General features: G+C 40.2%; 1 protein-coding gene across 3 annotated transcripts in view; it reads left to right on the top strand.

Annotated features, from left to right (window-relative positions):
- Window positions 1–21,611, top strand: part of ATP6AP1 (ATPase H+ transporting accessory protein 1) — a 92,787-nt gene extending 71,176 nt beyond the window's left edge. For all 3 annotated transcript variants that reach the window (XM_084617864.1, XM_084617865.1, XM_084617866.1), the window contains 4 exons: window positions 1,083–1,324; window positions 1,936–1,989; window positions 12,940–13,177; window positions 17,403–21,611. In XM_084617864.1, the coding sequence (XP_084473990.1) occupies window positions 1,083–1,324; window positions 1,936–1,989; window positions 12,940–13,177; window positions 17,403–17,612 (744 nt within the window). In that variant the 3' untranslated portion in view covers window positions 17,613–21,611. The remainder of the gene's footprint in view (window positions 1–1,082; window positions 1,325–1,935; window positions 1,990–12,939; window positions 13,178–17,402) is intronic.
- The last annotated feature ends 4,931 nt before the right edge of the window (window positions 21,612–26,542 follow it).

Here is a 26,542-nt window from a genome sequence, read left to right as displayed (position 1 = left end):
GTGCCTAAAAAGAAGGAATGAAATCATAGCCCCATTGAAGTCAATGGAAGCTTTGCCACTGACTTCAGCGGGGCCAGGATTTCACCCAGGATGCCTATGGCACACTTCTTAGAATATATTATCTATCAAATGGAATCCTGGGAAGCCTCTTGCTAAGGAGCTAGTGCAGTGCATGTGCAGTGAACATATATACTATCAAACCTCAACATCTTGCCCCCCTGGACATTTTAAAAATTATTTTTCCAGAAAACATTAGAGGAGCCTAATCCGCATTGATTTACTAGCCCGCTTTTAAAACAAAAAATATAAAATTTAAGCAATTTTTAAACTAATGGCATGCCAAAAAAAAAACCCAGAAAAACCCATGTCTTCAGCCTGGCTAACTGAAATTTGTTTGCCATTCTATAAGAGAAAAAAATGAATTTATATCAACATTTTAAAAAAATCAATTCATTCTCCCAAGTAATCCCCCTAAGGACACTACTATTCCAAGGCTGGTGGAGACCATAGAATGTAGCCATTCTTCTTTTTTCACTATGCTGGGTTGTGGGTTTCTTTGCACCCCTTCATCAGTTGATGCTTATCATTATTTTAAAAGTTTTCAGCAGTGTGAACTGGGATTCATGAAACATTCTCAATCAGCAGTGCCTGAGAGTGGAGTTCTCTCTTTACGCACATCAGGTATAGCAATGGGCAGTGACAGCACAAACTTCCCCACAATGCCCAGCCACTGTGCTGGAAACTCAACACTGACCTGGAAAAGCCGCCTGGAGAGGTGAAAGGATAGAGTAGGCTCCATGTCCATGTAGTCTTCTGTTGCTAAAACTGTCACAAGGTTGCCAAGCTAGGGTTAGTGGGACTGGTTTTGTGATGTGGATACTGGCCCACTGGAAACTGGTCTTAAAACCAGTGATCTGTCTATATGAAATGAGGTTGGTGAACAGCCATAAGATATTAATAACTGTTGGTGATTGCAATCCTGAGCGGAATTCAAACTGACAATATAGTGCTGAAAAGTTCTGTGTTCTAGTCCCGATTTTCTTTTTGTTTAGTAATTTAATTGTAATGTGCTGTTATCCCAGATTCCCAGAAGACCCGATGTAGTGTTGGAATCAAGACGGCGACTCATGGCCACTGAAGCACAAGTGACAGATGAATACTATCCACTGAATGTGACCAATGGAACTAACACATGCATCCTCTTTTATGCCAGTAATTTCAGCCTCACAGCCAACAAATCAGTTCATGTGGATTTGACAAATTTAACATTTGTGTCCCGTAAGGTGGACTTCAGTTCATCTGTTTGTTCAGCCACCAATGCAACGTAAGTGGGACAAAGATCCATATCATAAAATGATGTGATTCTAATAGCTAATCAGAAGTAGTGAAATTTCAAAAGGCTAATGCTAATTTAATAAACCGCCTTGGATAAATACCCCAAGTTTCATTGTCTTGTAGGAAAATGACAGAGGCAACACCACAGGAATCATTTAATCTTGGTTTCTGTTTTTTATGACTGTTTTTCCTTGTTTGCTTATGAGAGTAGAGTTAAAATGAGTTTTGGCTAGAATAGTTATCTTTACTTTCCTCAGCGCCTCTGAGCTGCTGTATCTCATCTTCTGTTAGTACCTTGTCTCTCTTCTACAATCATTGAAACCTCCAGTAGCATTAGTGAGACAGCAATTTCATTGTAAGATTTCCCAACGGTGAAGCCGTGCCAATACGTGGTATTAATCCAGCTGTGAGTATGTTCATAGAACAAGGTCTCTTGTCATTGCATTCTCTGTTTTCCATTCCTTTAAAGCACCCGCTGGAGGGAGATGAAGCATTTCTGTTTGAAATGTTTGTCATATTTGTCCAGTTTACTTTATCTTGTTGCAATGCCCTAATTTAAACTGACACACTGTAACATTTAAAATATTTCTTTATTTGCAGGTTGTCGTTGAACTATACTGGGTTAGTGGATGGAATCAACAACCTAAGAATAAGGTATCTTTATGGTTTATTCATAAAATCTTTCTACTTGAGGAACATCTGTAAATTGGTACATAAACAGAAGAGGATCAAGTGCAAATACCATTTTTTTAATTCACTATTTCTGTTCTGAAATAAGGTTATAATGGGTCATAGAGTTATGTTGATAACCAGTTTTTGTTTCTCTGTGCTGACTCTTTTTACAATGCATGGAAGAATCATGAACCAATAGGATAGACCCTTATATATAGTGTAGGATGCACATGTAACTTTAAAGATCCATAAGCCTTTTTGATGTCCACAGATAAGGTCTTCTCTTAATTTAAAAAAAAAAGTGTAGCAAAACAATTATGTTCATAGGACATTGGCACATGAAGTCTCCTATTGCTAGCAGTGTCAAAAGTGTACCCATTTCCCATGCTGATCTTGGGTTTATGAATCATTTACTTTATCATATCCATTGTAGGACCATTCCACAAGCCAGAAGAAATATAGTGATGTGTAAGTAAGTCTAACATCTAAACAGTAGTTCCATCCATCGCTGTGCTTGCTTATTATTCAGTGAGCACTATCGGTGTATTCAGTGTTTCGCAAAATGAAACAAAAAGTCAGTAACGGAATTTACAGTCTAATGGCCCAGTGCTGCAAGGTGCTGAACGTCTTCTGTGAGTGGGTGACTGCTGTTGCATATTTAAATGTAATAATTATTCATGATGTCAAATAACTGGCTCAGTTGAAATTATTTTAACAGATTATTAGTCAAAAATTAATTCAGCTCTATACAGAATACAGAAAGAAAGTATATTTTACCACCTTTTATGAATGATGAAAAGGTGGCACCCCATTCTCTTCTTCTGTAAGAAGTGGAATGCTGGCAGTTTGCTCATTCCCAGTCTAACTCCTCAAACCTCTCACCTTTTATAGGATGTGAGACAAAGAAGTTTCTTTGTGGGGAGGGAAAAGTTACTTTCCCACAACTGATTTCACTATGTTTTGTTTTTAATATCTCATTTTACCTAATTACTTATGAAATTTCTTCTTTGGTACCTTAATTTATCTGACTGATCAACTTAAAGGGATTTCTAACCCAGTTGTTATCTGTAAGAACACCTGTTTGAACAAGCCTTTCTAATGAGTTAAAAACATATTTCAATGGGTCATTATTTCATAAATCACAGAAAACATCTATGATAACAAATGTTGCTTATCAAGCACAGAACATAATAGAATTATAATATTCCCATATCAATTACCTAGTCTTATTTATTGTAACATACTTTTGTGATGATAGACATCCTTATTAGTTTACAGGAATCCCCTTCCTGAACATCAGTACTGGTAGAAAATTGTACACATTCTTTCATTTGATCACACACTAGCTCAGTTTCAGAATGAACACTATGAAGTCTTAAAATTCAGATACACTTTTGGCTAATACAGTGATGATTCCAGGAATGTAGTCAGAATGCAAAGAATTATAAGAGTTTAACATACAAAAATAATAAAAGGTTAATATTTACTAACACTGCCTTCAAACTAAGCAAACTAGAAAAATGTGGCTTAGATGAAACCATTACAAAGTGTAGTAGTAGAGAGACGATACTCAAAGGGTAGTTGTCAATGATTCACAGTTGAGCTGGGAGGATGTATCTAGAGGGGTCACACAGGGATACCATCTGCCCTGGATCCGGGACTATTCCATTTTTATTAATGACTAGGATAATGGACTGGACAGTATGCTTATAAAGTTTGCAGAAGACACCAAGATGAGGGGTTGCAAGCATTTGGAGGACTAGATTAGAATTCAAAATGACCTTGATATATTGGAGAATTGGTCTGAAATCAAGATGAAATTCAATACAGACAAGAGCAAAGTACAACACTTTGGAAAGAAGAAAATCAAATGCACTGATATAAAACGGGGAATAACTGGCAAGGCAGAAATACTGCAAAAAGGGATCCAGGGGTTGTAGTGGATCACAAATTGAATATGGGTCAACAACGTGTTGCAGTTATGCAAAAGGCTAACATCATTCTGCAGTGTATTAAAAAGAGTGTCATATGTAACAAATGGAAGGTAATTATTCTGCTCTGCTCAGCACTGGTGAGTCCTCAGCTGGAGCACAGTGTCCAGTTGTGGCTACCACATTTTAAGAAAGATGTGGGGAAAATTGGAGAGACTCAAGAGGAGAATGACAAAAATGATAAAACAGTGGACCCTAAACTGTGGGGCATGCCACCCTAGAGAGCGCAGAAGAATGTCCGGGAGGGGGGGCATGGCAGGCTGTCGGCTCCCACTCTCAGCCCCTCCCTTCTGGCCATGGCTCCTGGTTCCTGGCTGCAGCCCCCAGCCCAGCCACAACTCCGCTCCCAGCCCTGCGGGGGACCCATGGACGCTTTCCATTACAGGTAAAGCGGGGTGCCAGACTAAAAGTTTGGGCACCACTGTAATAAAAAGTTTAGATAATGTGACCTATGAGGGAAACTGGGTGAGTTTAGTCTTGAGAGGAGAAGATCAAGAGAGGATCCGATAAGTCTTCAAATATGTTACAGGCTGTTACAAAGAGGATGGTGATCAGTCATGGCAACAGAAGGTAGGACAAGAAATAATCAACTTAATCTGATGCAAGGTTAGCTATTAGAACATTTTTCCTAACTATAAGGATATTTAGAGATATTGTGGAATCCCCATTATGGGAGGTTAAGAATAGGTTAGACAAACACCTGTCAAGGATGGTCTTGGTATATGTGGTCCTGCCTCAGAATGGGGAGGATGAACTAGATGACCTCTTGAGGGCCCTTTGAACCCAAATTTCTATGATTCTCTAACTCCCATGGAGTTCTGTAGCTTGGGGGTGCGAAAAGAGATAAGAGCAGAGGAGTATGCAGGAGCTAGATTGTACAGTGCCTTTACATACAAGGTGCTTAAATTGAATGTAAATTTGAAAGTGGCTGGAGCAGCAGACAAGACAGGTGATTTTTGCAGATGTGTTTTGGATGGGTTGAAGAGGGAAAGACAGAGGAAGACTAGGAAGAGGTTAGGGAAGCCAAAGAGAAGAAACTTGCTATAGTTAAGGTCGGAGAGTATCAGGGTTTGAACAATGTTTTTGTAAGTGGGAATAGAGAAGAAAATGGCAGCAAATTCTGAACCTGGGTGAATTGGGGTTTTGCCGAGGGTTACAGAGAAGGGAAAAAGTGGAGACGTTTTGGAAGGTAAATTGAGTTCCATTTTTGACACGTTAAATTCAGGTTGGCAGAGACACATCCAGAAGGAGATGTGTCATAGAGGCAGTCAGAGATGTGAGTTTAAAAGGAAGGGGAAATGTCCGGGATATAGAGAGGAATGTGCAGTCATCATGATAGTTGATAGCAATCATTATAGGTGATAGTTCATAGCAATAATATAACATGTTTTGTTTTAAAAAAAGATGTTTGTAAGGGGGAATATAGCACAGGAGAGATTATTTTAGTTAAAATTGTTCCCATTTTGACCCAACTGATTACCCAGTATATGGGGTCTTGCAGGTTGTTTCTGTTAGGAGGAGAAATTAATGATGGAATCAGGTATTTCTTTGATTCAATCCTGCTTATTTACAAGGAATGTACAAAGGGCTGTTTCCCCAAACACACTGAAAAGCAAACAACAGGAGACAAAAAGAAAAGGAGTACTTGTGGCACCTTAGAGACTAACCAATCTATTTGAGCATAAGCTTTCGTGAGCTACAGCTCACTTCATTGGATGCATACTGTGGAAAGTATAGAAGATCTTTTTATACACACAAAGCATGAAAAAATGGGTGTTTATCACTACAAAAGGTTTTCTCTCCCCCCACCCCACTCTCCTGCTGGTAATAGCTTATCTAAAGTGATCACTCTCCTTACAATGTGTATGATAATCAAGTTGGGGCATTTCCAGCACAAATCCAGGTTTTCTCACCACCCCCCAACAGACCCACTCTCCTGTTGGCAATAGCTTATCTGAAGTGATCACTCTCCTTACAATGTGTATGATAATCAAGGTGGGCCATTTCCAGCACAAACCCAGCACAAATTAACAAGAACGTCTGGGGGGAGAGGGGGTAGGAAAAAACAAGGGGAAATAGGTTACCTTGCATAATGACTTAGCCACTCCCAGTCTCAGGAGACAGTTTCTTTGCTCTCAGTTCCAAACCACTTTCAAGCCAGAACTTTACCCAAAACCTCTCTCTTGGCTTTTTCTCAGGTTCATGCTACAAACACTTCTTTGGCTGTTTCTGGTGTTTCTCTTCTCTGTGCGCTTCTGTGCCGTTTCTGCCACTTCTGTCTGCCTATTCTTTGGCAGCTTGTTGCATGTACATGTGCGCACACCCTCTCTGTAGCCCACACACACACACACACCCTCCACCCAAAACAATGCCCAGCCCCCTGCATTTGCATTTAGCTTTCACCCACAAAGTTCAGTTTCTGACTAGCCTTGTATGTGGCCTGTATTTTAGGTGGTGGTTCCTATTGTTTCAGCTATCCTATTCTATATAGGCACCTAACTGCTTCTTACAGTTATCCTGAATGAAGGGCAAGAGTCAAACCCATCAACTTCAACAAGGTTTCATTCAACCCCGAGCATAACCATATGTTTCCTAGAATATATAGGGGGTAAAGATTCCTACAAAATACTATAAATCTTAAAGCATTTAAAAGACGTACCTGGACTGATATTATGTCAGCAACACAGAAAATTAATTGAACTGAAGAGAATTAAAGTTTTAAAAGACTGTTTGTCGGGGGAGAGGCAGTTTTGTTAGACCTCACAACAGTTAATCCAAACCCAGGAGAATGCTAATATAGAAACAGAAGACTCTGGAATGTGAAAAGTTAATGTCAGATTTCAATGGAGTTGGATAAGAAGATGAAATGTGACATTAATACATGCATATGGACTTAATGAGGATTATTCAGACCTATGTGTAGTCATCTGTTTGCTAAAATCCGTCCTTTTTATTAATTATTTGGAGATAACTTTAATATGACCATGAATCCCAGATTCATCTAGAGAAGAAGAAATGTAAAGCAACTTGGAAAGATTTTAGTGTAAATTAACGCTGTCTGGAGAACACCCAGTATAAGAGCATGTTTTCTCCCTCAGTCTAGAATATGTTTTTGTGTTCTTGGAGCCTGCCATAAAGGAGGCAGACATGCTCTCAGTGGTTCTCTTAGATCATGCTCCTATTTAATCAGATAGCTAAACTGCAAATGTAAACCCTTCCTAACAAGTATGGGAACACTTAACTATACGTAATGTACTTACCATCTGTTGTCTTCAAATACTTTACTAACATTAACTAAGCACTTCTCAGAACATGCTGTGAGGTAATTATCATCATTCCTTTTCACTGATAGGGAAGGTTAGAAAGAAAGGTTAAATTACTTCCCCAAGGTGACAGAATAAGTGTCTAACTGAGGATTAGAACTCAGGTCTTGTCTACATGGCAAGTTAGTTCGCGGCAAGCCAGGACATGGATCTACAGTGCACTAGCTTGCTGCATACCAACTGGTTGTGTGGACTCTACTACCATGCACTAGATCCCCTGAATTTGTAGTGCACAGTAACAGGGTCCAGGTGGCCAGTTAGTACATGGCAAGCTAGTGTACTGTAGATTCACATCCTGGATTGCCACGCACTAACTCACTGTGTAGACAAGCCCTAAGGCTTCCTTGTTCTTTACTTATACTACATGTTCACAGCCCTGTATGAGACAACCACTTTATTGAACCTATGGAAGAGGAGAAAGCCCACAGGATACCCTAAAGGGATCACTTAACAGAATTTCCTCAATGTCTCCCTCCAAGGGCTTCCTTTCTGAGTCACTGAGCAGAAGGGGGTTGTGACATGCAAACCCCACAGATCTTAAGCATCCATGGGTACAACAAAGTGCAGCTACATGAATCCAGACCTATCCCCTATGGCAGCACAGCTTCCTAGGAGGTTAATTGGCTGCACACCCATTGTCTTACACAAAAACCCAACTTTAAATGTCCAAAATGGTGAATCGGGAAGGTGTATTGACAATGGCTTCTCCCCAGTTATGCTTACCCCATACTGTTGAGATCCAAACACTGGGAGTTCCAGCAGAGGAGCCCCACAAGCTGCCAGGAATGGATGAGCCACTGTCCTCCACCCAAGTTCCACCTTCCTTAGATCTCCTCTTTGGCACTATCTTGGGTCTGCCTGTGCTTGAAAGGTTACTATGAAACCTACAGCTGAATCCTATCTTGGAGGCTTGTGGATAACTGCCAGTGAAGTGGAAGTTGCGTGCACGTGTCTGAGCACAGAATTTGGCTTTAACAATTCTATGATATAAATAAGGACATAGCTCACCTGAAATTAGTTTGGGATACATTTTAGGAGATGGCCTAAGGAGATGAAATCTAAGGGAAGAAAATAATTGGATAGAGTAAATAATTGAAAGCAGAACTGAAATTATTGGCTGGCAGCATGAAAACAAAGTAGCAAGCCCCATCTAAGGTACATGAAAATAGGATAGAATTAGAAAGGGTATTAAACTACAAAGCTTACATTCTCTTCCACTGTGGCTCTAAGATCTATTAATACAGTGAGAAAAGGACTCATAGAAACATGCAACAATATAATAAAACATTGATGCCCTCTATCTGAACAGCCTCAGGTAGAACAATAAGTGAAAGAGGGGTGACCACCACAGAATTTAGAGAATTTCAGAAGGTCTTTTAAACTTCAGCATACAGCTAATACGACGGGATTATCTAGGGCATGTTTATTTAGGCATTGTTAAAATGAAGTTTTTTGCTCTTCCAAGCAATGAGAGAGAGACTGTAGTCTCATAAGAAGAAATTGAGACAGACAATAAAAAAGGGACGGGACATCCACTAAAGAGAATGGTTTCTCCTGATAATTTTATTTACAGTTCAAAGTGTGGTTTTTCTCTGAAAAGCCACAAAGTAAAATGGCACATGCTACCTCAACAATTCTTAAGGTCTGTGTATATTCAAAATCATATCTGCTCACTTCACTGACAAAAAGAGAATTATTTCATTTTACTCCTCTGAGCCCCACAGAGGCTAACTGCTAGTCCTGAAAACTCAATCTAGGATATGAGTGTCAAACTTGTTCTGTTCCTTCTTGTAGATCATAAATAGACTTATTTACTAAATTCCAACTTGTTCAAAGACACTTAGGGCTGAAGGAGGTTAATGTGGAGACATAATTTGGCCAGCAGAATTGTTTATTAAAGGTGATGGATGCATGGAAAAAAGTACTCAGCTTAACACTCAGATCCTGGATTGAGTTTTCAAGACTCGCAGTTAAGAAAACCTTACGCTGAGAAAATCTGATCTGAAATCTGAGGGACAAAACAGGTGGTTGACTACTTTCCCAATAGAACTATATTTTAATGATTATTAGAACCCCATGTTAACTGAATCCTTGAATCAAGTATTAAAGTGTCTCTGTCTTCCACTATGAACAGTTTCATTGTGTACCACCAAAAGGTAAGACGTTAATTCCTCACTGAGTTTTCTGCTGCCCATGTTTAAAGGGATGGGATAGTGAGCCAAGAATCCTCAGTCAGAATTTGGTGGCCTACTCCATGGAGCTTTGTAAAGAAAGGCTTCTGGTAACCTAAGAGAGGACAGAATTTAGAACTGGGAAACTAATCTGGGAGCTTGAGAGATGGTCATCCTCCAAGCTATAAGTAAGACTGGTTTATTTTAAGTGCAACTAAACATTTTTCTTGGTTTATACAAAAACCTTGATATTTCAAAGCTGATTATCTTGATGCTTCCTGTCTGTCTCTTAAAATGTGTCTGAACAGTCCCAATCTTTTATCAGGCCTCTCAGCACTATTGCAATACAAATAATAGTGCATGTTTACAAGAATCAGAAGTTGTTGTGGACTATCTTCCATGACTTGGGAATACGTTCCATTTGTTCACCTTGTTTATTCCAACAATGCTATTTTCTAAGCACTGCATCAAAAGCCATATAAATATCTATAAAACATCCCCCCCTTCCTCTCCATTCTGTATCACTTTGGTTCATTTGGTTGTTGAGTTATGACTCCTAAAGGAGAGCTACATTCTGCCAAGCCTTAGGTGGGAGCAAACAGTAGCAGAGGGATAAGAAACTTGTTCCATTTTATGCACAGCCTGTGCAAAGGCTGGACAGAATTGCAATACCTGTACCCATAGGAGTGCAGGGACTGCTTCCTTGCTATTCCTGTAGGGATACACATTACCCAAAGGAGGTGTGGTAAGGAGGAGCAGTGAGTAGGCAGAGTCGTGACTGCAACCTCACTCATGCGCAGGCCAGCAGAACTGGCTGGCCATTCGGGGGTGGGAGAGGATGTTGCATACATTGAAGGACCACGTCCAAGTGGTCAAGTTGATCCATTAGCCTTTACCCATTTACAAATATTACTTAGTTATTGCTGGTGTTGGTATTGGTCATGTAGAATTAACAGTTCAAGTACTGTGTGTTCATTAACTGATAGTGTGTTTTGTTGAAAGGTGTGGCCCTGTTTGGTCTTTTGGGGCTTCTTATTGGACAGTTGCTCTATTAATAGTGATTACAGCCCTGAGATAAGTGACTTACATAGTTCAGGATAATCTGTGCTTGCACAGCACCTAGCACAATGGGGTCCTGGTGTGTGACCAGGACCCCTAGGTGCTACTGTAATACAAACAACAAATAATAAAAATGTTGTGAAGGGATTCAATTCCTGTTCATGACGTGAATCTACTATAATAAGGTGTTTCCTGCTCACAATAAGGACTATTTTTGGCTCTCACATAGATACTTCAGCCATATCATCTTTGTTAGTCAGACAATTGATATGTGGTGTCCATTTTACTTGCTACCTATTTATCTACTACAAAAATTACGACCTACACATATTTTATTTTGAATGTGCTTTTTGTTTTTGTCTTTTTGGTAACTTGTATTTACAGATTTGTTTGGCACCTATTGCAGCAGCACCTAAACACCACCTAAAATTTTCAAAGTCCACATCTAATATTCATGGTGGGCAGACAGCTTAGAATACGCAAATTTATAGCCACCCTCAGCGGAGAGCCCCAAGGACTCTGTGATTGCAAGTTACTGGAAACAATATTAATTTAAACTAGGTAGAATTAAAATACTGAGCATGGTAAAATAAGGAGAAAAGTGTGAAATCTCCAATAGCAACACAATTGACACAGAGTATATATTTAATATGAGAGAACTGGACTACCTGAATGCAACATGGTACAAATTTGCAGGTCCACCAAAGGAGGGAAATGTCCATACTAGCTCAATATTTTTCTATTTTAAAATACTTTGAAGGTGGTCATATTTTAGTGATGGGGGTTATAAACATACCTAGAGTGAAAGAATTGTGCCTTCATGTATAAATTCAGGTATAAATTCAGGCTGCCATGTCTAGTTGGCATCCGGTATCAAGTGGAGTGCCCCAAGGGTCGGTGCTGGGGCTGGTTTTGTTCAATATCTTCATTAATGATCTGGAAGATGGCGTGGATTGCACCCTCAGCAAGTTTGCAGATGACACTAAACTGGCAGGAATGGTAGATACGCTGGAGGGTAGGGATAGGATACAGAGGGACCTAGATAAATTAGAGGATTGGGTGAAATGAAATCTGATGAGGTTCAACAAGGACAGGTGCAGAGTCTTGCACTTAGGAAGGAAGAATCCCATGCACTGCTACAGAGTAGGGACTGAGTGGCTAGGCAGCAGTTCTGCAGAAAAGGACCTAGGGATTATGGTGGACAAGAAGCTGGATATGAGTCAACAGTGTGCCCTTGTTGCCAAGAAGGCTAACGGCAATTTGCACTGTATAAGTAGGAGCACTGCCAGCAGATCGAGGGACATGATCATTCCCCTCTATTCGGCATTGGTGAGGCCTCATCTGGAGTACTGTGTCCAGTTTTGGGCCCCACACTATAAGAAGAATGTGGAAAAATTGGAAAGAGTCCAGCGAAGGGCAACAAAAATGATTAGGGGGCTGGAGCACGACTTAGGAGGAGAGGCTGAAGGAACTGGGCTTATTTAGTCTGCAGAAGAGAAGAGTGAGGGGGGATTTGATAGCAGCCTTCAACTACCTGAAGGGGGTTCCAAAGAGGATGGAGCTAGGCTGTTCTCAGTGGTGGCAGAAGACAGAACAAGGAGTAATGGTCTCAAGTTGCAGTGGGGGAGGTCAAGGTTGGATATCAGGAAACACTATTTCACTAGGAGGGTGGTGAAGAACTGGAATGTGTTACCTAGTGAGGTGGTGGAATCTCCTTCCTTTGAGATTTTTAAGGTCAGGCTTGACAAAGCCCTGGCTGGGATGATTTAGTTGGGGATTAGGTCCTGCTCTCAGCAGGGGGTTGGACTAGATGACCTCCTGAGGTGCCTTCCAACCCTGATATTCTAAGATTCTATTTGAACATGCAAATGGCCATTTAGTCATCTGAACCAAGAAACCGTTTCCTATGATAAATCAAAGTGGTTTTCATGTCTGTACCCTTCATAAAAATACTTTTATTTAAAAAATCCCATAAAAATATTTATTGCAAAATAATGCAGTTCTGCTGACAATCTTTCAGCTTCTGCATCAGTGATTATAAACTGCCAGTAATTTATGAAATACGGCACTATAGCAGTCCGTTGCAGAATGAAACAATAAATGCTCATTCAAATTACGAAAACATTGCTTATTATACAAAACTGTAACAAGCGGTAAAACAAGATTCACAAAGTCACTTCACTCATGACAAGTCCTCCTGTAGGAGGAGATACTAACTGCAGTCTCATAGGCAAAGAGCTAGTGATGATTAATCTCGTCTGCCATCTGTTCTTCTTCAAGTGATGGTCCCTGTTGGATTCTACTGTGGGTTAAGCATGCACACCAATGAATATTATAACTTTTTCTATGTCAGTTTGACTCTATTTATTCTGTTTTTCTTCTCTCTAGATTTCTAATGACCAACAAGTTCTATGCAGGCTCTGCTCGAAAATGGTTTACTTTAGATTCTGTTGAGATTGCACATGACAACCAAGTGGTCGCTAGATTTAATGTCTCCATCATTTCTGCTCCTGCGGAGTATTCATTTCATTGTCAGCTGGTGGGGACCAGCAGTCGCTGTGGTGCAAAGCTGATTCCAGCCAACAGTGGAGCAAAGAGCTGGGAGGTTTACCTTTCAGAGTTCCAAGTGAGTGCACTGCCATTTCAGAGGCAATTCCAGGGACGATTACTTGCTAGAGTATGTGTTGAACAGCATATTTTCATAACACCTGTACTTTTAGTTCAACTCTAAAAAAACATTAAGAGAAAGCTATTTGCCCACTATGGGTGCTATTCAACAGGGGAAAGAGGGAGCAGGCAGCTTCTGAACAATAACATGAGAACAACTGAAAAAAAACAAATCACTATAAAGTCATCCACAGAAAGGAAAAAAACCAAAACAATAGACAGTACTCAATCAGGGTAATGGGGATAGGAGAAGATATATTGTAAAATGGGACCCTATCCTAACCTATGTTATCTCGATGGGACAAGAAGCAACCGCTCTCTCACTGCCCCCAGCTTTACCCAGGGGTACAGGTGAATGTAGTTCCCCACCTGTGGGAAAGAGTGGGACATGAGTAATTCCAGGAGACTTCCTTCACCCTGGTCTATCTAGCAAGGCTATACCAGCACCCCCTTGTCTTCTGGGTCCCCAGAACACTCTGGGATTGGCTTTAAGGCTGCAACCCAATTATCCTCCCTCTTGAGGGATGTCACATATGCTAGTGAGACCCCGGGACTGAGCCTGAACACTGGAAACTATGCAAGGGAGCTTCCAAATTGCCTCACCCTCTTGTCACAGTACCTCCTCCCTAGTTGCTGCTCTTACCCATGTCAGATCCATCTGTGAGGTTGAGTACTCCCACCCAGTTACCAGAGGGACTCCTAATAAGTAACATACCCCTAACTGGGGTAGTAGCTTTATCTTGACGTAAACTGTTTCAAAGGGCACACACACAAAAAAACAAATCAAACAAAATAGCTGTATCTGTCTCAGAAACAGCTAAAAGTGGGAGAGAACTTGTGGTAGCAGGTTTCAAAATATACTGAAGAGTTGAAAGGTTTTAAAATATATTAAAGCAATCATTATGCTATTTCCTATACCCAGGTGAAAAGACATACTGACCTATGTACTCTAGATGAATACACATACACAAAACCCCACTTTAAATGGCAACAGTCTCTTCTATGATGTGGTAAAACTTGACTCTCGGTTTGATAGCCCCAGCAGGGGTGTGTGATGAGGTTAATGCCCCACCACTGGGTTATGACTTCACTCAGAGTTCCACACAAATTATCACAGCAATGTCCAGGCCCCTCTTTCTTCTCCTTTTGTGCAAGCCCCAAATCTTCCCCTACAACAGAGCGTCTGGTTCAGAAGGTCACTAGATGCTTTAGATGGGGGTTGGACTAGATGACCTTCTGGGGTCCCTTCCAACCCTGATATTCTATGATTCTATGCTGTTTCCCAGTAGGCTGTAGTGAATGAAGAAGACCCAACTCCCAAGCAGGTGAATGCGCCGTACTCTTTGCAGTTTTCTCAGCTTGTGGTTTCTAGGCTAGTCGTTCCCAAACAATTTGGGCAACTGTTTGACTTGTCTGGAACAACCAGTGCTCCTCCATCCTCTCGCTGTATTCTCTCTGATATCCAGTGAAGCTCTGACAATTCCAGTATAGATCTTTTCAGAAGATTAGGGTTCAGAGTGCTCAAGCACCACTAAAAGCACAGTTCTTAGGGAGGTGAGCAATGACTGCAGTCCAGAGTCCAGCACAGAATCTGGTCATTACTCTGTACCAGTCACAGATGGCTGAAATACCAGCACCAGTGTATAGATCAATGGTGGGAATGACTGTTCTAGAATTTTGAGGTTCCTTTTACCAAATGCTTCCTCCTTTCCCTTTAATGCTGTCTGTATAATCTACTAAATGAAAGCTCTTTGTTGTTTCTAAAGCTGCATCCAGGCTTTTCATATTTCTTCAGTGTCTGTCAGACTTGCTAGTAGCCCCTTTTGCTCAGGGCAAATGCCCAAGACACTGAAGCCAGGAATTTTAGGATTTTCAAGGCTAAACTATTTCAAACCTCAGCTTTTATATGTTGCCCTTGAGGATACCCCACACAATCTACATAACAAACCTACGTTAAGGTTTTGTTAAAGGTCAAACGATTAGGAAACTCCATTCAAAATGTACAATACACTGCACAAAATACAATTTCATTTTAAAAATAAAAACTAGTAAATACAGAACAAGCAAACCTATAACAATGATACTAACTGAAACACTAGAATTTAAACATACAGTAGGCTGGAATCCTTATCAAAAGATTTATATAAAAATTAACTAGGATTATGTATCTATGTATTTTTAATTCCTACACAGGTGGCAAATCTGCAGGGAGCTTCATCTTTATTTGCCAGCTGGGATCCAATAGCATGCCCATAGTAGTGATCAAATATCAGAAAAGCAATAAGAGAACATGAAATAAACAACAGTTATTTCCTAAAAGTAAACATAGCATTTCAAAAATGTATAATTAAAGCTCCCACCTAAAGGTTTGCTAGGCATAATCCTGCTTGAATAAGGAATACTACTACCACATACAATAAAATTCAGTCTTCCTGGCTGTAGCACCAACAAATTTAATTGCTCTAGTAAAAATGGATCCATCCCTCTGTTAAGTACCTTAGAATGTCCTGGAAGAATGGTAACAAGCATGTATTGTTTCACAGAAGTTCAGTCCTTTGAGAACCAAAATGACATGAAGCATCATCTGCTTTTTTTCAGTCAATCTTTCAAACCATATTATGTGACTCCCATTCAGCTTTGGTGTGATGTCTAAACAGTGGCTTAACGATGAAATGCCCTGGCAAACGCATCACTTACTAAAGCTGTGTACAAACTCAGCCTCCCAACCCAAATGTTTATTTTCCATAATCCTGCTTGAGTCAGAAACATACAATTGGATATAGTGCAAAGCAGTCAGTATTAACAAGTTAACTGCTATGGTAACAATGGGAACAGTCTTTAATTGTTGAAAGAGGTCCGAGTATGCTGGTACCTCCAGTATTGTCTTTACCTCTACAGGGCTCTAGTTTTGCAGATCATGCAGAATTGCACTAACCATCATTTTGGCAAGCCACTGTAGTAACTGAATGAGAGACAAGGCATGCACATTTCCAAACACTACAGATAATTTGGGTTGCAAAGGTTTGCAACTCAATCTGCCTCCTAGAGCTGTGAAATATTTTTTTATTTATTTTTCACTAAGCAATTATTTTATAAATGTGTTCACATTCATTAAAAATTATTAAATACAGCCCTGGGAAAAATAAAACAAAAACGGCTTCTCTGGGGGATGCTCCACCCTCACCATCCCTTGATGAATTGGGGACACGAAAGGCATATGGACCAAAGGGACAAAGACTTCATTCTTACTAGCTAGAAATCCAAATCACTCTTTCATATGGAAACCTAAGCATTTCTAGTACAAACACCATATTACTACTACAAAATCACACCGTAGTTCATGGCAGGTCAATGAATGGTAGTGATGTGTCCCCCTGTATGTCCATTTTGCTGTTTCTATGGCAAGTTTGTACTTCTGAATTACATACATAGAGATAATTATATACAGAGCAAAATATATTAGCTATCTTTGGAATTCTGCTTTCTTGTTTATATCTGCATGGTGGGGAAAGATGATTCAAACAACTAACTTTCACAAAAATATACAGTATTGCCAACTCTTGTGATTTTTATCAAAAGTCTTATGATATTTGATGTTTTTCTTAAAGCCCCATCTCCCAAAGTCATGTGAATCTGTGAGAATCTCAGTTCTTTCTTGTTTTTTCCGTCCCTTACTCCTCAAGTAAGTTTCTAGCTTTCAGAGTTGTGGAAAAAAGCTTAAAAACACACCCTAATGCTCAAACACCGAAATAAAATAAAATAAACAGAACCCCAAATGTATTATTTTTTTTTAAATGTCATGATTTTTAAGCCAATCTCATGATTTTGGGAGCCCGACTCTTGATTTTTGAATGTTTAGGTTGGCAAATCTGAAACAGTTATTAAGTTACATTGGTCTCATGCCTCCCTTGGAATTTTACCTTTAAAATATTCCCAAGTCTCTGAAGTTTGGAAGCACAACTTCCTTTTTGTAAAACAAATAACTGTCATGCATCTGAAATTTCCTGGAAGAGAGAAATTGAAAAATTATGCTGAAAAGGAGTTGGTGCTCACGCCTCTTCAATAGGAATTGAGGGCACACAGTATTTTGCAGGCCTAGATTTTGTAGTGAATATACAGATCATAAAAGTAGGTTTTGTTGTGTAAATTCATTTGGGCTCACCTATTTTTTTTCTTGTTCTCAGATTCAGGGCTTCAATATTCATAATAACCGGTTTTCCTACGCAAGCGACTGTACATCTTTCTTCTCCCCTGGAATCTGGATGGGCTTGGTGACGTCAATAGTTTTATTATGGATCCTGACCTATGGAATCCACATGATCATGCAGCTCACAACAAACAGTAGATTTGATGATCCCAAAGGCCAAGCTCTGTCAGTTCCTCAAACAGAGTAGCAATGGATTGTTTTGACATTGCTTAAACGTTTCTTATTAGTAAGATTACGTTTTTGTCATGGTTATTTTTAGTAAAAATCAGGGGCAGGTCACGGGCAATAAACAAATATTCACACAAGCCTATGATCTGTTGGTGACTTTTACTGAAAATAAGGGGTGGGGGCTGACTGCTGGGGTGGGGGGAGGACAGACAGCCCAAGCCCACCATCACAGGAGGAGGGGGACTGAAGCTGGAGAAGTCAGAGAGGTTTGTTAAAATCATGGAATCCGTGACCTCCATGAGTAAATTATATCCTTACTTATTAGTGATGTACGATTTTTATGTTCTTTCCACTTTATAGTGAATGTACCCTAAGCAGTTAGTGTAACAGAAAGGTTTAGTAAAATTCCAACAAATCTGGACAATGAAATACTTCCTGAGAAAGGGAACCTTACTCCTGGCAACACTGATAATTCTGACAGCTGTTACCCATTTGTTCACAGTTTTCTGAGTTAGTCTACACTGAGATTAAAAAGCCACTGGCATCGAGTCTCAGAGCCCAGGTCAGCTGACTCAGGCTTGCAGGGCTCAGGGTGAGGGGCTAAAAGTTGCAGTGTAGATGATTGGGTAGGTGATTGGACGTGGGGCAGGATCCCAGGCTCTGCAAGGTGGGTCTCAGCCCAGGCTCCAGCCCAAGCCCCAATGTCTACACTGCAGTTTTATAGCCTTGTAGCCCAAGACCCATGAGCCCGAGGCAGCTAACCCAGGCAAGCCACGGTTCTTTCATCCCACTGTACATGTACCCTTAGAGGCCTGAGGTGAAGCCAATGGCAGTCATGATTCTAGCCAGCCATTAGAAAGAACAGTAAGAACTTTCAGCAGATTCATTATTCTTGGGGAGAGGAGGAGGTTGGGTGCTTGTTTTTGTTTTTTTTAAAAAGACATTTCCATGGTATTTTGGAGATAATCTTAGAAAACAAAGGGTTTATTGAGAAATTGTCTATTGAAACTTCTCAAGTCTCCTTTAAAGTTTTTTCCCTTAAGTATAGAGAATATCACAAAAAAGATATTAATTACGCAAGAGGTAAAAAGGTGAAGTTTTTTATGACAATTGACATGTATTTTATTTTGGCAGTGTGAGTAACAGCTGGGAAAGTGGTAGAGATACATAAATGAAGTGGAAGCATGTTTTGAAAATGTTTACATTTTTAAAAAAGACAGCATTATTCAGACTACCCTTCAGAGATGGCAGGAGCTTTACAGAAACGCAACTTCTGAATTATTGCTAGAAACTAAAGTTAAATGGGAATGGAATATTTAAAAATGAATATTGGAAACAGAGATTAAAATAACGTTACCCTGTCATCTGCAAAATATGCTTTTTGTCATATTTGAAGAAAAAAATTAGTTTGGGGTTGGTAAAAGCCAATGAGAGTTTGGTGCCTGATTCCCATTTCAATTTTAATGGAATTTGGCTGCCTAACTCCCTTAAACGCCTTTGAAAATTCCAGCCTTAAAAGAGACCTGCAAAGGATTTGTTGAAAATTGAAAACCTATTTGTAGGGTTCCAAAAGGGGAATCTTTCTTGCTGTTGTTCAGAAATATGTCAAGCCATTTATTGTAGAAAAATGCAAATGTGTGTATCTCTGAGGATTCCTAGATAGTCTCTTTGGTTTCAAAAACAGATCTCTTAGGAGAACCTTCAGCATATAGTGAAAAACTGTGGGATCATTACATACATCGGCATTACCAAATGCAGTTAGCACCTGGTTGAAGGTGCAACATAATCACTCTAGATCAATTGTGTCTTGTTAGCAGACTTCTCCTGAGAAAACCAGACAAGTATACACTAAATAAATAATAGACTAAGGCCATGTCTACACTGCACTTTCGTCGTTAAAACTTCCATAGCTCAGGGGTATGAAAATAACCCTCCCCTGCATGACGTAAGTTTTAACGATGAAAAGCACCAGTGTGGACAGCGCATTGTCACTGGGAGATGCTCTCCTGGTGATGAAGCTACCACCCCTCGTTCGACTACATTGTACACCTTACAATGGCGCGGCTACAGCTCTAAGGTGCGCAATGTAGACATAACCTAAATCAAGTGACCTTGGAAAGTTTTTCAAAATCTAATGTTATATAATGTTGTATCACAATGAATAGTGGTGGTCTAGGGCTAGTCTTTACTAGAAAATTAGATCTTGTTAGAATGCCAACCCTGAATGTTAAACTCAACACAATGTTAAACTCAACCTTGCAGTCAGTGTAGACAGTACCAGTTATGTTTAACATTGACTCAGCTGGCTGCAAGTAACTTCCTTAACATTCTCCCTTTTGAGCTGTCAAGTTGTAGCATTGCAGTGACTATGAAAATGAGATAACATTATGTTAATGCTGTAGTTTGTCTACATGAGGAGGCTCTTGTGAAGTAAGCTGGGGTGTGAATTTAAAGCCCAAGAGCTATTCTACACTAGCTCCTCTGTTGACACTCTTAAACCAAATTGAGTACCTTTTAGTGAATTCACTTAATCCACTTCCAAAATAAGTGGATTAAGACTGAGCTGAATGCTTGTACAATTCATAAAGATATTGTGCCTTCTCTCCAGGTGTGGTAAATGAAGGGGGTGGGGAGTAGCTCCCTTTTATGGACCCAGCCAGCCAGTTAGCTATAAAATTCCTCTTAATAGCTGTTCTCTACTTGCTTTATCTGTAAAGGGTTAAAAGTCTCACTGCGATGCAGAGGTAAAAAGAAGTGAGTGGGCACCTGGCCAAAAGAGCCAATGGGAAGGCTAGAACTTTTTAAAATTGAAACAAGACTTCCCTTTTGTCTGTCTGTTGTTCTCAGGGAGAAGCAGACACAGAGCAATTATGCTATAAGAAACTTGGGGCCAGGTATGAAAAATCATCAGTATCACATCTAGAAACTACTCATTTAAAATCCCAGATATGTAAGTAGGTTAGGAAATGTCTAGGAAGATGCAAGTAGGTTTATCTCTTTTTATTTCTTTATGGCTTGTGGACTCCTCTGTGCTAACCCCAAATCATAGAATCATAGAATATCAGGGTTGGAAGGGACCTCAGGAGGTCATCTAGTCCAACCCCCTGCTCAAACCAGAACCAATGCTTTTGTTTTGCTTGTAACCTTTAAGCTGGACCTCAAGAACATTATTCTTGATTCTTAATCCTTGTAAGTTTTTTTTTAATCTAGCAATAGCCTGAGTTTCCAGATGTTTTCTTTCTTTTTGCTTTTAATAAAATTTACCTTTTTTTAAGAACAGGATTGGATTTTTGTGTCCTAAGAGATTTGTGCACATGTTGCTTAATTAGCTGGTGGCAACAGCTGATTTACTTTGTTTTTCTTTCTCAGCTCTTCCCCAGAGGGGTGAGGGTGAAAGGGCTTGAAGGTATCCCACAGGAAGGAATACCCAAGTGCACCTTCCTGGGTTCTCAAAGGGGTTTTGCACTTGGGTGGTGGCAGCATCTACCCATCCAAGGTCAGAGTAAAGCTGGAACCTTGGAAGTTTAATACAAGCCCAGAGTGGCCAGTATTAATTTTTAGAATCCTTGCGGGCCCCCACTTCCTGCACTCAAAGTGCCAGAGTGGGGAATCAGCCTTGACACCAGGCAACCTGACTACTGAGTACATTGCTAAATATTACAAAAGCCACTTGTCTTCAGTGAGAACTAATTCCATGGCAAGTTTGATGTCTGAATGCATAACATTTTTAATACTCACATCATACTCTAAAACAGAGCAACTAATTTTCTTGTAACTTTCCACAGAAATATTTGTTTTTGGTCTTAGAATAAACATGGAAAATTATTTGCAATAAAGAATTTTTTAAAGAAAGTTATGATGGTAAAAATAAATTAGTGCATTAACACTTTCATTCTTTTGTGGTGGTTTTGATATTACTTGTGTAACAGAGAATGCACCCCCTGTCATGTAATAGGAGTCTAAACTTTTGTAACCGCGGCCTATGTCATATGACAGGAGCCAGGAAATAAAGAACAGTCTCTTACTAGCAATTCTGTGTTTCACATCTTTATTATATTGAATAAGGAGTAAACTAAATCTCTGGCAAAAGAGTGGAAAATGAATCCTCCTGAATACAAGGAAGGAAAGGTTGCAGTGCTTACAGATTTTCCTAGAAGCAAATGGCATTGCAGAGAAACCGAAGAGGGTGAAATCCTCCACACTGCTTCAAGGGGCAGATCCAGCAGCATTGGAGACCTACATTGAATTCTCACAGGAGCAAAAGGCGACTGCAAATTATCATTTAAAACTTAGAAGTGTAATGTGCTTTTGTCCATACAAGAATATCACTTGAGGATTGCAAGTTTTCTTTGCAAGAAACAGGCTGCTGGGTGACATCACGGAAAATTGGAAGTAACCTTTTCTAAAACAAATTCATATAAATTTGGACTATTTAGAGACAAAATTATTGGTGGTATAACTGATAAGCAGGGTAGAGCAAGATAATTATGAAAAACTGACTTTGCTGTGAAAACAAGTTTGTCATGTTTTTTACTTAAAACCAACAAGAGGTTGGAACAGACTTTGCTCTGTACAGGCTCGGTTATTATGGGGCCCTACACAGCAGTGTAGGGAAATGAGAGTGTAAGCTCTTTCCCTACCTTACCGTCACCAGCAAAGCATAATAGGCTTGCCCAGAGTGGAGCCTGGGACTGGGGACAGAGCAGACTCCCAGATCGGTGCCTAACAGTCACAGTTCCTTGGAACGTCTCCTAGGCTGGCACTGTTAATAAGGAAATTCCAGCAACATAGTATATCTGATGGCAACATTAATACACGAGGGGACAACTTTTTTGCCAAGTAACATTCATGTCGGTAAAGTGGCAGGTATATCAGGTGCATCCCAGGCCTACATATTTCTGGTTGCATAAAACAGCTTAGCGCCAATTCATACTGTTTCCACTTACTTGTGAAAACATGCCCATTTTGGCATGCCTCCAGTAAAAGAAAAGTTTAGACTTATCTGGAGGACAGGAGCTCCTGAATCTGATCCAAAGCTCATTGAAATCAATGGAAGATTTTTCTGTTGACTTTAATAGGCACTAGATCAAATCCTTAGAAAGTTTGTGTATATAGATAGTTATAGATATGGGGGGGGGGTATAAACAGGTATCTTTTAAAAAATAATAGAAGTTAGAAGTTTTTCTTTAAAATATATAAATAGTTGAAGGTTTAAGTAAAAAATAATAGAAATCAGCAGAGATTAAAATAAAGTTATTTTAAATTATTAAAAAAAAAGAAAATTACAATAACCCAATTTAAAAAAATCATACAGAATCAAAAACAGGCAAAGATAAAAAAATAAAAATATTAAGGGGGAGGCAATGTGTCCTAAGGGCTAGAGCACTGTACTGAGACTCAGGAGAACTACATTCTATTCTTGGCTCTGCCACTGGCCTGCTGGGTGACCTTGGGCAAGACACTTCACTTCTCTAGCTTGGTTTTCCCATCTGTAAAATGGGAATAATGATACTGACCTCTTTTGAGATCCACTGGTGACAAATGCTATATTTATGATTAAAAATAAAACAAAGAAATAGAAATAGATAGTTTAAAATTTTAAACATAGCAATTGAAAGTGGGGAAAGTCCCCAGGCCCAATGACTTCCACTGCTGAATTATATAGATGCTTCCTTGCCCTCTGTCTGACAAGAGTCTTGAAATGTTGGAGTCGCTTGTGGAGATCAACCTTCCTTTTATGCTCAGGGAAGGCCTAACATCAGTTAAACCAGGAAGATATACCACACCATGTTCCAATTACAGGCCAATTTCACATTAATAGTGATGTCAGATTACTGGCAGAAGTTCTGGCAATGAGACTGGAGAAGGCTTTGAGCTCTATCCTGCATCCTGGTCAAGCTAGGTTTGATAGAGGCCATTGTGATTCCAGTAGCCTTTGACAACTTATTGATAGTGTAGCAGTCAAATATGATCATCCCAAACCAACAGGCCGTTTTAGCATTGGCTAGAAAAGGCTTTGGATAGTGTAGACTGGAGGTATATGTGTTACCCTACAAAATGTAGGTTTACCCTACAAAAATTTGGATTTGGACCCAACTTCAGACCCTGGATCCTCTCATATTACAGCCAACCTCTCATATTACAGCCAACCATGTGACCATGGAAACCTTCAGGGATACTAAGCAAGACTGCCTGCTGTCTCCATTACATTTTGATTTGGCTCTTGAGCCCCTGGCAATAGCAAAACTGGTTCATCCAGATATCTGAGGCATATATGTTGGTTCCACAGAGTATGAAGTGAGGGCCAGATGCCCTTTTGTATATTTCCAAACCAGAAACCGATATTGCAGCCCTCCTATCACTATTTCAAAAATCTGGAGCAATATCTGATTACAAAATAAATTGGGAAAAATTGGAACTGTTGGAAATCTCCCAGTTGTCAGGTAGTGGGGCTTTTTCTCAGTGGAATTTCTATATGAAAATTTATGTTATTAAGTACCTAGGCATAAAAGTACCAAGAAACATTACCAAACTAGTGAACTTAGATCCTGTACTCTCCCAAATAATTAGTGATACAAATAAGTGGAATCTTCTCATCCTGAGCCTGTGGGGAAGGGATAATACAATAAAAATGAATTTTCTGCCTAGGCTCCTCTATATTCTAAGCAGCCTACCTCTATATGTCTCTCCTTATTTTAGAAAATGTAATAACATTATTAGAGCCTTTCTGTTGGGGCCTGGTCAGTGCCCACAAGTATCACTTAAAATATAGCTCCCTATAGCCAAGGGGAGCTTTGGGTTCCCAGACCTATAAAATTACTGTTATGCTTTTAGCATGTCACACATGTAAAATTGGTTTCAGCATGCTAACACTCTTATTCCCACCTGGGTAGAAAATGGATACATATGAATGTATCCAAGTCTCCCTAAAGCTCTGATCAATTCCTCTTTTTTTCCAGTTGAGAAAAATAAGGTGCCTACAGCAGTGGGTCTGCAAAGGATCTAGACTGTCTGAGCAAAAAGGGACAAATTTCATCCTTGCCATCATGCAGAAGCACCTAGTTGGGGTAACCCAGACTTGTAAAATGGGGGCGGGGGGGAGGAATCTATAATTTGGAAGAAATGTCTGAACAAGGGCATCATATGGATTTCCCAATTAGTCAAGGATGAAGTCTCTTTTCTAATACTAAAGCAATGATATAACCTGCCACCCTCATGGAGTAGTAGTATATACAACTAAGACACTTGCTAATGTATCAGTTTGGTCTGGATGCCTTAGGACTTCCAGAGGCCCCAGAGCTACTGGGAAGCTTGGAAATGCTTCATAAACTCCCCAGGCCCATGTCCACTATGTGTGCTTTAGTAAGAACTCTATGGGTTTGGAGTTCTTCATTAAAGCATTGGAAGGGGAATTATCAGAGCCTTTGAAAGAACCCCAACGGCAGAGCATATTATAGAATGTTAACTAACCATGCTTCTGTGGATCTCAGGCTATGCCTGACACAGCAAAAGAGTCTATTGAAAATGAATTGGATGACACAGAAGTTGTACGAGATGTGGGCCTGAAAATAGTGCTTGACTTCAAGCAATCAAATCTCAGCTGAAAATTATATCCTAGGTTATGTACCTACTACTATGGATTCACCTCCATCACAAAGACTAGGGTTTCTGCAGGATGCAATGATTACCAAGCATGTGATTTTACAAAAATGGAGGAGCACGCTTATGCTAAGAATAGAACAGTGGTATTCTGACCTGTCTGAGTTAGCAGCAAAAGAAAGAATAGCATATCACCATAGAGAGCAATTATGTCAATTTGAAGAAATTTGGACCCCATTTCTTGATACATTTGGCTAAATAATGCTGACATAGCTCAACTAATGCCAGACTTCTCTTCCACATGACTTCTCTGCTTTTTCCCGCCTTCCCTCTTCCTCCTCGTCTCCTCTTCCCTTTTTTGACTATTTGTGTATGCCTTTTGTTTGCTTGCTTGCTTGTTTTTAGCCCCACCTTAACATGTTATGTCTGTGTAATACTGTCTGATTTTGTAGTTTCTGGTCTTGCAGCTTTGATGAGCTGTAAAGTTGTAATGCATAATCTTATTGGCTAGCCTGTGAAATGTGGGATATTGGGAAACTATTATGAGGTGTCGACCCACACAAGAGGCAAATTAGGCCAGTTAACCTATAGGCAGAATTTGGAGGAAAACCAGGGAGTGGTAAGGCCTAACTCGCTAATGAAGTCCGGCTGTGGGGGGCAGAGCTAGACTGTGTTTATGAAGCCAGGAAGCTGGCAACAGAAAAGGGGCTACAGGGAAGTCATCTGCTGTCACTCTCTGAGAGATGTATTTGAGGCTACAGGGTTCAGTAGTCTGTAGTTATTCCCTGGGAGGAGGGAGTTTGAGCTGGTACACCTGGGAGGGAACCAGAAGCTGTAAGAAGGAGTCCAGGGAAGGAGCACCAGGGTCTGAGGGAAAGCAGATCACAGTTGCCAGGTAGAGGGTCCCTGGACAGGAACCCAGAAGTGGTGGGCAGGCCCGGGTTCCCCTATTGACCACTGGGGAAATGGCACGATAAGTGCAGTGCTGGAGACTACCTGAGACTGTTTGTGCAGAAGGACTTTGGTGCCCCCTGGAAGGGGAAACCACATAGTGACCTGGCGGTAGGCTAAGTCACAAAGAAGAAGCTGCAGTTGCTGGAACAAGAGAGGGGCTGCAGAGAGAGGAAGAGATAGAGTATAACTGCATCCACAGAAAGGGTCATAGGCCTGGCAGATCTAATCCCCAGAACTGCCAGAAGGTGGCGCAGTCCTAGCAGTGAGTAGAGTCCCCTCTCACAGTAACACAGACAAGCTGTAAGTCACTTACCGTTTTTGCACTTTTTGTTGTTTTTCTTATGAAAATCAGTAAACAATCACAAATAATAACAATTGCGTGGGATTACTCACATG

The sequence above is a fragment of the Lepidochelys olivacea genome, assembly GCF_965140295.1.
Source record: "Lepidochelys olivacea isolate rLepOli2 genome assembly, chromosome: 1".
NCBI classification, from domain to species: domain Eukaryota; kingdom Metazoa; phylum Chordata; order Testudines; family Cheloniidae; genus Lepidochelys; species Lepidochelys olivacea.
This window is presented reverse-complemented; position numbering and strand designations above follow the sequence as displayed.